General features: G+C 41.1%; 1 protein-coding gene across 7 annotated transcripts in view; it reads right to left on the bottom strand.

Annotated features, from left to right (window-relative positions):
• AUTS2 (activator of transcription and developmental regulator AUTS2) overlaps window positions 1-16091 on the bottom strand; it is a 1744602-nt gene that overhangs the window by 569596 nt on the left and 1158915 nt on the right. For all 7 annotated transcript variants that reach the window (XM_068268551.1, XM_068268554.1, XM_068268555.1 and 4 more), the window contains one exon: window positions 14753-14782. In XM_068268551.1, the coding sequence (XP_068124652.1) occupies window positions 14753-14782 (30 nt within the window). The remainder of the gene's footprint in view (window positions 1-14752; window positions 14783-16091) is intronic.

The raw sequence follows: 16091 nt of genomic DNA, 5'->3' as shown, positions 1-16091 counted from the left end.
TGCAGCAAGCAGATAACCCGTGTTTCTGTGTATATTTATGGCCTGTAACCCAAAATATCTGTTGGGCCAATATATTTTATTTGCATTTATTTAGAAAAGTCAATACTTTTTTTCTGCACTGGCTGACAGCAGGTTCACTGTAATGAATATTGCAGTATTCATATGTGGCAATAGACTAACTGTTAACATCATGAATCTTTACTGAGTAAATATAAACTCTATATAATTTATTTTATCTTTCAATGTGAAATAGCTTGTGTGAACAACAGTTTTCTATAAATACCAGGCACAGTAATTTATATACATTCTGTGTTTTACAAAATAAGCATTAAAGTTCATAATACTATTTTCTAGAATACAATATTATGGTAGGACAAGCAGAGGCAAACTGAGACAAACAAAATGAAAAATCTATGCAGGACATGCACCCCAAAAATTTACTACTGAGGCCCTTTTTCAATTCACTATTTCTACAACGTTTTCCCCTACGTGATATTTTCTGACCTTATGAGTAAAATATCTTTTAAACCCCCCAAAAAAGCGAGGCTTGCTCCCCATCATTGGCTCTATTTCATCAGAGAAACTCATGATTTCAGTAAACTTTCTGAAAAACATTTTGGCACTTTTTTTCAATCCACTGCTTAACCGCTTGAGGACCGCGGTCTTAAACCCTCCTAGAGACAAGGCCATTCACAAGTGATGGCCCTCCCCTTTTCTCCCTACCAACAGAGCTTTCTGTTGGTGAGGTCTGATCGCTCCTCCATGTTTATTATTTTTTTTACAAATATTTTGTTATTATTTTATAATAAAATTGCTTATTTATTTATTATTATTTTTTAATCCCCCGCCAGCCAATCACCGTGATCGGCTGTCATAGGCATCAGCCTATGACAACCAATCACTTCTAAGCCTCTGGAGGGGACAGCAGTGTCACACAGCAGTCCCCAGGAGAGCGCTGCCTTAGATCACAGCCCTGTACAATGTTATCAGACATTGGTTTCGCCATCTAACAGTCCCTAGTGGCGATCACTGATGGGAGACAGATGACAGAGTTCGCTCTATCAATCAAGCAGGGATGCGCGCGCATCGGCGTGCGCAATCCCCTACAAAGTCCATTCCCTGCCATTCACATTGATTGGCGTGGAGTGGTCCTGGGGCTGCTGCACTGCTCATGCCAATCGGTGTGGAGCAGTCATTAGGCAGTTAATACATTTGGACAGGATTCTGCACAACCAAGCCTATTGACCTATTTTCATTAACTTTTCTCCTGAGTTTTCTCCCAGTAGATAACTTTTCATTTTCTCTATGAAATAACTTTTCAGTATCTAGTAATTGAAAATGTACTAAAAAATGGGCAACAAAATAATTGCAAACTTGTTTTGAGTATCTTCTTACATGCTTTAAAGGTATTTTATTGATACTAAGTGAAAACAACCCCTAAGAGAAAACTCTGAGAAGTATGTAATGGAATTGGGCGCTATATTTTTCAAACTATAAACCTTACATCTTTGTAGAAAACTGAATTGTTTATCTTGGCACAATGTTTATCCTTGGCCTGAATGTGCTGTAAACAATTTACAAGAACAGGCCATGGGTGCCACTACCAGCCTATTACAGCAACAGTTCTGATAAGCGTATCTGTGTGAGTAAAGATGCCATTAACCTGCCTGGCGTTCTATTAAGATCGCCAGGCAGGCTGCGGGAGGGGTTTTTTTTAATAAAAAAAAACTATTTCATGCAGCCAACTGAAAGTTGGCTGCATGAAAGCCCACTAGAGGGCGCTCCGGAGGCGATCTTCCGATCGCCTCCGGCGCCCAGAATAAACAAGGAAGGCCGCAATGAGCGGCCTTCCTTGTTTTGCTTATATCGTCGCCATAGCGACGAGCGGAGTGACGTCATCGACGTCAGCCGACGTCGTGACGTCAGCCGCCTCCGATCCAGCCCTTAGCGCTGGCCGGAACTTTTTGTTCCGGCTGCGCAGGGCTCAGGCGGCTAGGGGGGCCCTCTTTCGCCGCTGCTCGCGGCGAATCGCCGCAGAGCGGCGGCGATCAGGCAGCACACGCGGCTGGCAAAGTGCCGGCTGCGTGTGCTGCTTTTTATTTCAGCCAAATCGGCCCAGCAGGGCCTGAGCGGCAGCCTCCGGCGGTACTGGACGAGCTGTGCTCGTCCAGACCGCCCAGCAGGTTAAGAATCCCTGATTTCCCACGTAACAAAAATACAAGCTTTGGTTTCTTTGGCTTGCACTAGTGCAAATACGTTACCACTATCTAAACAATACAATGGGCCAGCCTGACACTCTTAATCATGGGCACAGTTCAGAAAACCATCAGAATTGGACAATATTTGCCCAGTTGCCAGCAAAGGTATGACACTACACAACTTGCAATGGAATTAATGCACAACAGGAAAGTTCATAAACTTCTAACTTTCATTCTTAATAAAAAATATTCTGGAGAAATAATGTAGCTTTGACTTGGCTTGTTGCAGTTGAAGAATATCAACTGTAGCTGAACAATGCAAATGGCCGAACTATCATTCTTAACAGAAGCCACAGTTAAGAAAACCAACCAAACAGAATAGAAAACTAATTGTCATGTTTTCTCCCAATGCATGACACACTTTATCATAAGTAACAGTAAAGTTCCTTGTCCCGGCAACAAATTAAGGGGTCATTGCAATTGGTCAGTAGGGCAGTACAACACTGATGGGCAATACAGATGGACCTTCCCAGTATCCGTTCCCAGAATTGGCTGCAAGGCTGCAGTCTCTCATGATCTGTAAGGATGGAAGTGGTTCCAACTGCCTATGGGAAGATATGAGCAAGCAGTACCATATTTTGCCAAAAAAGGAAATGGGCACTTGTGATTCAATGCAACAGATAATTTCTTTTTGTATTTGGCGCACGGTAAACCATTACAGGAAAAGAAAAAAATTACAGTTATTTCAACAGCCTGTATCTTCAGAACTACTAATTATTTTAACATGCTGTTTACATTAATGGTTATGTGTTTTCTAATCATATATCCAGACTCCACTGCCCCAGCTTTCTGACAGGTTTGATTTATTGTCACAAACATTTATTTTAGCAAGAATCGGGAATAAGGACAAATCCCCTGTTGGTGCGATTTGGCGATCCCTCGGTAGGCAGCTCTCAAAGTGCACTAAATAGAATAAAAAACATACAAAAAAAGAGCGCTCTGCATGCCAATAGTATGTAGAAGACTTCACCCTGCCAAAGACAGGTCTCACCTGGTTTGAATTGGCTGTCAGTAGATACAGCCTAAGTTGGCATTTGTCCCTTTAACCGCCAGGGACCAGGCTCTCAATCTGTAGTTGGAGCAGATGTCTAGGAAGGCTGCAGGCAGGCCAGGCTCTCGATGTGTTGTCAGGGCTGAAACACAGAAGGACCGCTAACAGGCCACGTGAACCAGCGCAGATGCACGCTCTCCTCGGATGCAGTATAGAGAGCGAAAATGGCGTCTGCGCATCATAGGTAGCTGGTAGTTCTAGCGGTTGCTAGGCACCACCGCATCAACAGCCCACAAACTGGGAGGTAGTTTAAAGAGAATCTGTATTGTTAAAATCGCACAAAAGTAAACATACCAGTGCGTTAGGGGACATCTCCTATTACCCTCTGACACAATTTCGCCGCTCCTCGCCTCATTGAAAGTGGTTAAAAACAGTTTTAAAAAGTTTGTTTATAAACAAACAAAATGGCCACCAAAACAGGAAGTAGGTTGATGTACAGTATGTCCACACATAGAAAATACATCCATACACAAGCAGGCTGTATACAGCCTTCCTTTTTAATCTCAAGAGATCATTTGTGTGTTTCTTTCCTCTGTTCTCATGCACTGAAGTTTCAGGCTGCTCGTTTCTTCCTGCAAACAGCTTTGCCCTTGTCTGTAATTCTTCAGTATGTGAAAGCCCAGCCAGCTCAGAGGACGATTTATCCAGCTTGTAAAAGATAAGAGAGAAGAGAGAAGCTGCTCTAATCCTAAATAACACACAGGCAGTGTGCATAGAGGGACCTGGAGGGGGGAGTGCATAGCAGAACCACAACACTGAAGAACTTGGCAGCCTTCCAGACACAGGCTGACAAGTCTGACAGGGGAAAGATACATTGATTTATTACAGAGACAGTGATAGTATAAAGTGCTGCAGTAAGCCAGAACACATTAGAATAGCTTTTTGAACTTGTAGGATGATATAAAACAGGATGCAATTTTTGTTACGGAGTCTCTTTAAGGATATAAACGGGGGTATATGGCGGCTCATATTTTTATAGAAAAATGTAACACCCATTATTTCAAATTGGCCCAATTTAAAATAATGGGTGTTAAATGTTTCTATAAAACTATGAGCCTCCATATTATGTTTTAATAGCCTAAAGAAACAGAGAACATTGTCTCTGAGAAACGCGTTGTTTTTTATAATAAATATCCCCTGTTTATACCCAACTGAGGCTGTATCTACTGACAGCCAATTCAAGCCAGGTGAGACCTGTCTTTGGCAGGGTGAAGTCTTCCACATACTATTGGCACTCAGAGCGCTCTCTTCTTGTATGTTTTTTTAATAAACATTTATGTTAATATTATAACATACTTGTTTATATTTTCCAAAAAGAAATGTAAAACTGTTGTGCAGTGTTTTTGCATACCGGTGGCCCATTTTACATGAATGCACTGTCGTGTTAGGAGAGCTGGGAAAATTTTAATTAACATTATAAATATTTAGCACTATTTCCTGTGCTATATGTATTAGTGGCTAATTAAACTGGCACCCAGGATTTTCAGATGACTAACAAACTGATTAACACATTGTATTCTCACTCAGCACAAGTGTCACAAAGTAAAGACTAAGCACAAAGTAGCAGTGAAAAGTCTCCAACAAATACTGCAACAGCTGAAGAGATTTGATTTTGTAGCCATGAGCTTGTTCACATAGGCTAGGTGTTGATTTTCACACCTGGGTGAGCACAGAGATTTCAAAAACATAATATGCACAGTGGTTTTGTTCGCATTCAGTCTTTAGAATATGTGTTTATATTCCTGACAATCTGTTACAAGCTAGTCTTTTTGTAAAAAGAAAAAAAAACTAATATACCAACAAGGCATCTGTTTAAATATTGATATGAAATACTGGAGATTGGATATATGGTGCTAGTTGTTGATTGTATCCACCAACACTATCATCATCACTATTATGCTGAGACTGAGTTCTGGTGCTCAGTCTTGAATATTTATTAGCAGAAGGAAAGTCTTAAAGTGTACCTGAGACAAGTAAAAAAAAAAAGTTTTATATATACCTAGGGCTTCCTCCAGCCCACTTCCGTCTGTGGATGCTCCTTTGTAGCGATCCCACAGCTGGGAGCACAAAGGAGCGTGCAAGGCCGGGCCACACAAGCGCAGTATTCCCCGATTTGTGAAATTAACAGGCCACCTAGCGGAGGATCCAGGCGAAGGAGGAGGACAGCAAGCAACTGATCAGCGTGAAGGGGCTGGAAGAAGCCGCAGGCATGTATAAAACTTTTTTTCCCCTCATCTCAGGTTTACTTTAAGGTGGTAATACGCATGCATATCCCCTTCCAAAATTATTCTTTTTTGATTGATTCACCATTAATTTTGACTAAAATTGATCAAAATCATCTATCGGACCAGATGGAAGATTTAGGTTTTTATGGGTCAGGAGTGGTGGTTGACTGGCAGCATTGAACACTGCAATACAGTGGTTTGATTGATTTTCAACATATACCCTTCTGGTACCTTTAGCGCTGCCAATGAAGATAAGAATGTATATTGATGCAGGAGTGGTAAACTGGGTGTGGCACACTGAAGCTATAACAAAACTTGATTGTTGATTAGAGATAGACATCTATAAGTCAAGGAACACATTAGCTGCGTTTGCACATTTTACTGTGGACGGCAAAAGCAGCACGATTGCACAGGCTATTGAAGTCAATAGCCTCACTTGGGAATTGCTCGTCATGACCATTCATTAGCATATTGCATTCACAATTTTCAGAGTGCGTTTTAAAATCACACAACTTTCCACTTTTTCCTGCACAACGCACGAGTTTGCAATTGCATTATATGCCGCAGCAAATGAAAAATTGTGGCAAAACATTTGTATAGACATGCAATTGCAAAAGCCGATGAAGACCTGGGAATCGCAGGGGAAAATGTCCATGCAAGTGTGTACCCATCCTAAGGGGATTAAGGGTTAGGGGATAGTATAGGAGGAGACATATTTTTGTCTGTATGAGTTAGGAGGTTAGGTTTAGGAATTATGATTGGGACATACATTAATGAAAAAGGTTATGGTAAGGCATCAGGAAGGAAGGAATATATACATATGCTTATGTAAGGTGTTAGACAGTGAAGTGGTTAGGGACTAAGGTATGATGGGAGGAAAGTTGCTGGAACGGACAGTCCTTTAGAATTAATTGCCAGACTACATGTGTACATTGGTCATATCTTACTTACTGCCTCAGTATATTTAAATATAACTGAAAATAACAAAGTTAAAGGACAACTGATGCGAGAAGAATATGAAGGCTGCCATATTTATTTCCTTTAAGCAATGCCAGTTGCATGGCTATCCTGCTGATCCTCTGCCATTAATACTTTTAGCCATAGACCCTGAACAAACATGCAGCAGATCAGGTGTTTCTGACATTATTCTCAGATCTGTCAAGATTAGCTGCATGCTTGTTTCTGGTGTTATTCAGACACTACTACAGCCAAATAGATACGCAGGGCTGCCAGGCAACTGGTATTGTTTAGAAGGAAATAAATAGGGCAGCATCCATATCGTTCCCTCTTCAGTTGTCCCTTAACCTCCTGAGCGTTACGCCGCTCAGGAGGGTTTGCAGCCGAGTGCCCCAGTATAATATTCACAGATTGCATGGCTGTAATAGCTTCAGCTAGTACTAGGCTAGATAGTAGTGGTGGCCGGCATCCCCCCGATTACCGATGATTCCCCGATCACCCGCTAAATACATTACCCAGCCTGGATCCAGCAATCGGCGCAGCCTCCCCGGATAGCTTCGCTCTTCTCTATGGGGAGGATCGAACATGAAATCATGACATCGGTGACGTCGTGCGCAGACCCGATCCTCCTCATAGAGAGGACCGGAGATGTGCAGGGAGGCTGCACAATCGCTGGATCCAGGGGGGTAATGTATTTAGCGGGTGATCGGGGAGATCATCGGTAATAGGGGGGATGCCGGCCACCACTACTAGCTAGCCTAGTGCTAGCTAAAGCTATTACAGCCATGCAATCTGTTAAAATTATAGGGGACTCCTGGGGGCAGCCGGCGGTATGCCCAACAGTGTTGGGCATACCGCTAAGGAGGTTAAGAAATATACTTAGAATTTTTCTGCCTCCTATCCTTCCTTTCCCATTGAATGCGACCTAACATCTTTACAACAGTTTTTCTCTAAGGAAACAAAAGGTAGAAAGTTCACTTCAGCCCTAAACTTATTTAATGCAGTCATCCAGTTTGTATGCAGTATGTGCCTGCCTTGTCTATAAATGTGTCTGCATGACTGCTATATTGATAGCCAAGGATTTGCATAAACTGAGATACTATCAGGTCAACCACAGAGATGAATAACCTGAGGCTACCAGATCAGAGGGAAATGGCAGGCCTTGTAGGCCATGTCTTTTTATTTTCAAATTTCTGCATCAGATTTTCTCTGGTATCAAAAAAGAAGTAATGTAAAAATGCAACAGCTTTTTCCATATTGCCTTGTGAGCAATGCCTGCATTGTGTATATAGCGTGATTTGTACGAACATGACATAAATACCAGAAACATTTCTGTGCGCTATCAGCTAGACAGCTATTTCCCCCGGTGGTGCTGTGAATACCTCCACACTCAAATAAAATACCACTAAGGTGCCCAGTAAGTTCATTTAGAGCACTGGTTCTCAAACTTTTCAGCACATGTACCCCTTTGTGGGTCATCCCTAAGCAAACATACCCCCTACTGAAGAAAGCCGCACGCAAAGCAGCAAAAAAAGTGTACATGGCCATTACATGATGTGGGTGGAGCCAAATACTAGCAAAATACAGGTAGTCCCTGGTTAACAGATGAACCTACCTATCCACTTCACTACTAACACCTAACATCCCTCCTTTGCATACCAATAACTTTTATAAAAGCTTTTTTTTGAACAATTGGTAAGTTTTTAACACACAAATGTGAGAGCTTCCTCTCACACGTCCAGCCACATGCAGCAATAATCTGCAAATGGAGCTGGAAGGAAGAGGCTCTTCCACCTCTGTCTTGCGTTCCCCTCTTCTGGCCTGCTCCTCTAGTCCTGCTCACAGTCTGCTACAGGAAAATGGTGTCCAAGGATATACTGGCTCTGGCGATCGAGATGTGCAGCAGTATCGCTATTGGAAAATGGCATCCGAAGCCCTACACTGGAGACTGTTAGTGTCTCCAGTGCAGGGCTTCAGAAGGCATTTTCCAATAGCCCCTACTGCTGCACTCTCAATCGTTGGAGCCTCTATATTCATGCCCTGTGCATTTAGCTTCACTGCTTTAGCTGCTAATAGCAACTTAAATCAAATAGTTTTGTAAGCATTCAAAGAAAGTAAGTTACCTTCGCACTCAGGTAGCCAGGAAATGACAGGCCATTTTCAATCTCTGTGTGCTGTGCAGCTACTATGGAACGGTGATGTATAGCGTCATCCATTGATTTGTACACAAGAGTACAAGATGTTATGAGGAAGTAAAGATTTGGCAATGGTACTGGTGCCCACGTTGTTGCTTTGTTTCACATTAAATCAAATAGTTAGTAGCTCCTCAGTTAAAAATCCCAAGTGTGCACGCTATCCCCTTTCAAACTACCAGACGTTTCAGCGGGAGATTGGAAGTAGCCCTCTGATTGGTCCCAAATGCTGCCTGTCACAGCAGCACCTACTACATGTACTTTCAGTGTACACCCACCGAACCACCATTGCGGCCAATAGGAGCATGGTACTAGCATACTGGCGCTTCTGGATTGGGCAATGGTCCTGCGTGACAGGTTCATTACCCAATCCAGAAACTCCAGTATGCTAGTACCGCGCTCCTATTGGCCAGGTGGTTTGAGCGGGTGTACACTGAAAGCACACGTAGTAGGTGCTGCTGTGACAGGCAGCACTGGGGACCAATAAGAGGGCTACTTCACATCTCCCACTGGAGCACCTGGTAGTTTGAAAGGGGATAGCGTGCGCACTGGGGGTTTTTAACTGAGGAGCTACTAACTATTTGATTTAAGTTGCGCTGTTTTAGCACCGCAGCTGACATTCTATATAGATATGGGTTCTCTGGGGGCGAGGTCCACCATTTGTCTGCGGCCCCTGGGGGACCCCCTGACAACAGCAGATATACCCCCAGGGGTCCACGGACCCCAGATTGAGAAACACTGCTTTAGAGTCAACTCACAAGGAAAGTTTTCTCTCCTTTTTGTCCTGCAGTTATTAACCCTGAGACCCCCCTGCAGCATTAAGACAGAGCCTGACATGAAATTATCTACCTTTTTATACTGAAGGTACTCTTGAAGTATTGTAATCTTCTCCACCCTACAAAATCATAGCACATTATTGCAGTTCCTCTGCATGTCTACCTTTCAAAGAATAGGCTCATGTATATAATATATATATATATATATATATATATATATATCTATATATATATATATAGATAGATAGATAGATAGATAGATAGATAGATAGATAGATAGATAGATAGATAGATAGATAGATTATACATGTACTTTGCTTTACAGTTCTATGAACTGGTAATAGAGCTTGATGAACAATGCTAAGAAGTGGATGCTCATTGAAAATCGAGGTTAGGTGTCTCCTGACCCTCATTTGCATAGTAGAGGTCTCAGTTCTATAGTTCTCAGCCTCTCCAGCATCTTGAAATAAACTGTGCATAACACATTGTAAGACTCATAAATACATTCATTTAGTTTTCAGCTGTGCTAAGCCAAGCAGGGTCTCACCACTAGAATCTGACAATCCCTTCATCCACAGAAAGGAAGTTCCTCGTTGTCACTTAAACAAAAGAATAATACACAGCCTCCTTTTATAAGTGTATACTTTACCTGTCATCCAACATCCCATTATCATGTCACAGCAGAGTGCACTTTTCTACAGGTCACTTTGTTTAAAATGACACGGATAATGCACATGTCAGAGAGATGACAGTCCTGACCGTCCTTCAGAGATAAAAACGGAAGATGAGCGCCTGTTCTTATCTCTGCTACATGCCTCGGTCTATCATCTAAGTGAGGCAGAACATGATTTCTCTAGAGAGCATTTTTTTCATTTCCTGATTTTAAGGAAATCAAATAAGCACCATTTGTCTTCATCTGAATATGCTTGACCTGTTCAAATAATGATGTCTTGCATTTTATAACAGGCTGCATATGCTGCATACAAATTACAGGCATCAGATAAGACTCACATCTCGCACTTTGAGCTGAATGACAAGAGATTTCCGATTTCTGAAAGTGAAAGTACCATTTCCGTAAAAGATTAAAACATGGAAATAAACTGGCCAATCATAAAATGCATAAAACCATTACATTAGGACACATGTAAGCAGAACATGAACATGCTTATAGTATATGTACCGCAGTCTAATGATTGCAGGCAGGGCTGATCTTTATTTATGTGCACCTGTAGATCTCCTATGTAATTTCTTGTCTATGACAACAGATGATTGACTGCTGAATGTCTTGGTAATGCCCCTTTGCATCTGATTTATTAGTTTTTTTTACTGGTGAACACAAGTCAATCCGCTAACCCAGTCTGGATTTGTTAAATGCTGTCTAATATTAGAAAGCAGCAGTTTATAGCCTTGCCTGGATTTATTTAACCCCGTCTTGACTAAGACTATTTAATGTATACAGTACATGGAGTAACCAGTAGTAACTCCGGGTGTGTACCTATAGAAAATGTAAGTATCATGGGCTAAACAAAAAGAAAAAAAAATCATGTCAATGTATATTTTATATGCTGGTAAATGTATTTTGGATGTCCCAATACCTCTCAACAACCTCAAGAAAAACTGACACTTGTAAGCACTGCCCCAGTGACATAAACCCCAATCAGTTGTAAACTATTTGCTTTTTTGTTGTCTTCTGTGTGTCTCTGCATACCAGTAGTTTTTGTTGAACTGAATACTGTGTGAATTTAACATGCTAAGGTATAACCTATAATCATTGAACACTTTAAGTGTACCTGAACTTAAACAATGTAACACCAATTTCATAAAACATGTGATAAATATTAGTACTCTAACAAAAATAAAAGGAACACAGGTATAATTTTACTTTTCAGTTGTCGTCATGTCTGCTTTCTGGTGGAGTGTGCCTCCATATGCTGCTAGGCATGTGTACTCACTGTGTGGCCCTGAGCATTCTTATCTTTTATAAGGAAAAAAAAGATGCAGGAGGGGGGCTCCAGGAGGTATGTGAATACCACTGTGAGCTGACCAGGGCACTGTTACATGAGTCACGTGTGTCCCCCCAGAACCCTCTTCCTTCATTCCCTTTCATGGAGTTATTGCAGAGAGAGAGAGTGAGGCTTATCAGCTCCCAGCATGACTAGCACTGCACCTGGTATCTTTGGCAGCATGTCACAGGGGGAGTGGCAAACAGGGCCGGCCCTAGACTTTTTGCCGCCTGAGGCAAATTTTTCAAATTTGCCGCCTGAGGCAAAAGTTTCACCCCGCCTCATGAGCGGGCCGGCCCTTGTGCCAAAATACATAAATACAGGAAAAGTTGCCTTATTATTAAATTTTTTTAAATAACTTTAATACACCTTTAATTATAAATACCAATTGGGGAGCCATAGGGGAGCAATGTAAGTAAATTTACTTCGACAATCGACAGTAAAGGAAAAATCCCTGAAGTCCCTATTTTTTTACTTGTATTTATTATTATTTTTTGTAAGATCCTTCTAGGACTATTTTATGTTTTACACTATCTTTACAGTGTTATTGTCTTCCTTACTTCTTTTTCTGCTGTCACAATTATGCCTGCACATGGGCAAATATTGATGTTCCTTAGCAAGACTTGTCTATTAGAGAACATAAAAGATCATCAATTGACGCATAACTTGCTGACAAAACAGAAGACAGTATAATGAAAATGTAAAACTCTTGCAAGCTTAATTTCAAAAGCAGTAAGTTGAGAGTGAAGTGCTAATCTTTCATAGCTTAGTTAAGACTAGTGCACCTTAAATATGTGTGTGTCGTTGCTAATGAGCAAAAGCTTCTAAGCTTTATAGACACTCAAACAATGCCCTAGAGGGGTAGATTGAGGCCCTGGACAACTAGAAAAGCTTTCTAATGCAATTTGAACAAACAAGGATGAATCTATGTATTCAAAAAGTACAAGTAGAGGTAGAATAACAATGAACTTTTTTAAGCACATATAGACGTTATATTTTTAAACCTATTGCACATTTAAATTAATGTACCGTATAAACTTTAAAATACTTATTACAAACACAGTTAGGCCCAGTGCACACCAAAACCGCTAGCAGATCCACAAAACGCTAGCGGTTTTGGGTGCAGAGTACGAGATAAAGGCACAGTGAACACAGAGCGGATTTGGATGCAATCCGCGGGCCGCATCCGTCTGTTAATCCGCATGGCTTTTGTATTTCAATGGGCTGGTGCACACCGGCGGTGTGAGGTTTTTTTTGCAAACCGAAAACGTGCAGCAGGAGGCACGTTTGCGGTTTGCTAAAAACCTCAAACCACCAGTGTGCACCAGCCCATTCAATTACATTAGCCAAGCGGATTTTCAGGCGGATGCGGCCGGCGGATCCGCTCGGTGTGCACTGGGCCTTACAGAAACTATTCTGTAATTTATAGATACTAAAAATCACATTTGCCTTTTCACTTTGCAGACATATATTATTTTCTAGATAGGTGCACTTTATTCCGAATTTAAAATGACCTGGGATTATTGCACTTTTTTTTGTAAATGAGAACTACATACATATATTTCTTAATTTTATCTGAGACAAAAAATACTTCTGCAATGCAATCAACATGGTCATGGTAGCTTCTCCTACTAGCAACCATTCAGGAAACACTAAGTAAATAGTCATAACTTTCAGATACACAAAGTATGTACTGTACTTGCAAGACAGTGAATAATTATTTCTCTCCATAGTTTTTATTTCCTAAGTCTTTGATTGGCTGGGCCGATCACATGGTATCAGGAAACAAAGTATTTTTTTTTAAACCAGCAAGAATAAGGGGACTGCAGTTGATATGAGAACTCTGGATGTAAAGTCCGTAAACTTATTTTTCACAATTTATAAAGCACTATTATACTAATTTGATAATGATAAATTGTACCATTATCAGTAAAAAATAAATCAAGCAAAACAATTTACCAAGTCAGAAGGGAAACACACTTCCTCTTCTTGGTATACAATGGTAGATCTTGTTTTTTAAAATAGGAGAAATAAATAGGCAAAATTGCTCCATCTCATTTGGAAAACAGTGTAACAGGCATATAATAAAGAGCATGTTAGGTGTATATGTTACGGCCAGAACCCGAAGTTTGGCCACCTCTAGTTCTGGCCGGCCACTTCGGGTTCTGGCCGGCCAATGTGCGAAGTGCCCGCTGCGCTGCGGCCAATGTGAGAAATGGAATTATTCCTGTAACATTGATGTGGCCAAACTTCGGGTTCTGGCCGTAACATATACAAGTATAAACCAGGCTTAAAGGATACCCAAGGTGACATGATGAGATAGAAGTGTATGTACAATTCTAAGCTACAAATAACTAGGCTGTGTTCCTTTTTTCTTTTTCTGCCTGAAAGAGTTAATATTTAGGTGTGCAAGTGACAGTTTCTCTCAAGTCAGGACTAAGTCAGACTATAGCGTAAGTCTCAGTGACTATTAATATTATTTAGTATTTATATAATGCCAACATCTCCTGCATCTTCTGTACAGAGTATATTGTCTTGTTACCTAACTGTCCCTCAGAGGGGCTCACAATCGAATCCCTACCATAGTCGTATGTCTATGTATGTATCCTATAGTGTATGCATCGTAATCAAGGGTCAATTAAGGGGAAGGCCAATTAACTTATCTGTATAGTTTTTGGAAGGAATAGGAGTGCTGGAAAGGAAACCCACACAGACATAGAGAAAAAAATACAAACTCTGTACAGATAGTGCCTAGGCTGGGACCCAGCGCTGCAAGGTGAGAGTGCTAGCCTTTATGACACCGAGCTGCCCACTGATAAGAAACTACAGCCATGGTTTCTGAAAGCAGCATTTTAGTTTCAGGGACACTGAAAGATTGTCAACATATGAGACAATACAACACTAAACATTATTTTCTTAGCTGATCCGCAAAAAACATAAAACTGCAGGTTTCTAAAAAAATGTATAATTTTTAGGAGTAGGAGGATAGATACAATTGTTTATCTCATCAGTTTATTTTCACATTGGGTTTCCTTGTAAGTTTTACGTTATTATACAGTATCAAGCTGGTGTTGAAGTAATAATACAGGCTTTCTTAATAAATCTGTGTAATCAGAAAACAATAACCTAAAGCAAGATATCGTTGGTGCCTGATAAACATTTAGATTAACAGCAGCAAAAAAGTAATTCATAGCCAAAAGCAAAAGATTGTCCATATAGTTCGGTGTCTTAAAAACTATAAAAGCAAAAATAATTGCAGTGATATATGTACAAATCACAGGAGGCCTTACCTTTTCTTCTTGGTCACTGTCACTGTCACACTGGAATGATAAGACACAGGGAAAATGTCACTTAAAAAAATTAAAACAAATTGAGTACTGTAATTACTTTCTGTATGTAGCATTCTTTTGTGTAGTATGATGACCAGATGGAATCAGATTTTGAGATCATTCACACAACAGTGCTTGTGATTTGCGGAAATTTCAAACGCACTGCATGCAGCATTTTTGGAGCAATCACAACACGATTTTAATTGTACTGCATGAGAAATGCAAAATACAATTGCTGTACAATTAATGTAAAATTGCAATGCAAAATTGCGATCGCAAACACTAGGTGATTGCATTTTGCAATTGCAAGTGTGACTGGACCATTAAAGCACAACCGAGGTGACATGATGAGATAGACATGTATGTACAATGCCAAACACATAAATGACTATGCTGTGTTCCTTTTTTTCTTTCTCTGCCTGAAAGATTTAGGGCTTGTTTCCACTATAGCGAATCCGCATGCGGGCACTGCATGCGGATTCGCATAGGCAATACATAGGCAATACAAGTGGATGGTATTGTTTCCACTTGTGCGTCGTGCGGGCACGTTTTGGTGTGCGGGGGAAATCTGCACGGCAGAGCCGTCAGATTTCGCGTGCGGCTGGAATGCGAGCGAATCGCCCGCAATGCTTTTAATAGGGATTACGCATGTAATGCAATGGAAATTTACACAGGCAGTGACATGGTTAAATTCGCCTGCTTCTTAGCCATGCGAAATCGGGAAAACCGCATGCAGAAACGCATCCGTATGCGATTTCGTCCGCAGTGGAATCCAGGCGATTCCGCACCGCAACAGTGGAAACGAGCCCTAAAACATAAGGTATGAGAGTAACAGCTTTGACTGGGTCAGGACTGGGTCAGACTACAGCATAACCCTCAATGATAAGGAATTACAACCATAAAACACTTTACTGGCAGTAAATGTCTTCTGAGAGCAGGAAAGAGATAAAACCAATCAATAGTTCATACATTTTAGCTCTGACATACTTCAATGAATGTGCCATTGAGATGAGACACTGAAACTGTAAAAACTTAAAAATTTAAATTGTAGGATATCTAAAAAAGTAATTTTTAGGAGGAGGAGGAATGTATACCGTATGTTATCAGTTTATTTTCACCTCGGATGACCGGTTCATGCCAATTGGCGTGGATGCGGTGGCAAACCCAGGACTGCCTAACACCGATCGGTGTGCAGTCCTGGGGGCGTGTTGTGCAGGAGATTGCGCGCGCCAATGCGCACACATCTCCACTTAACTGACGGAGCTCCGCTCCATCATCAGTCTCCCAGCAGCGATTCTAG

This window comes from Hyperolius riggenbachi, chromosome 2 (genome assembly GCF_040937935.1).
Source record: "Hyperolius riggenbachi isolate aHypRig1 chromosome 2, aHypRig1.pri, whole genome shotgun sequence".
Lineage (NCBI taxonomy): Eukaryota > Metazoa > Chordata > Amphibia > Anura > Hyperoliidae > Hyperolius > Hyperolius riggenbachi.
This window is presented reverse-complemented; position numbering and strand designations above follow the sequence as displayed.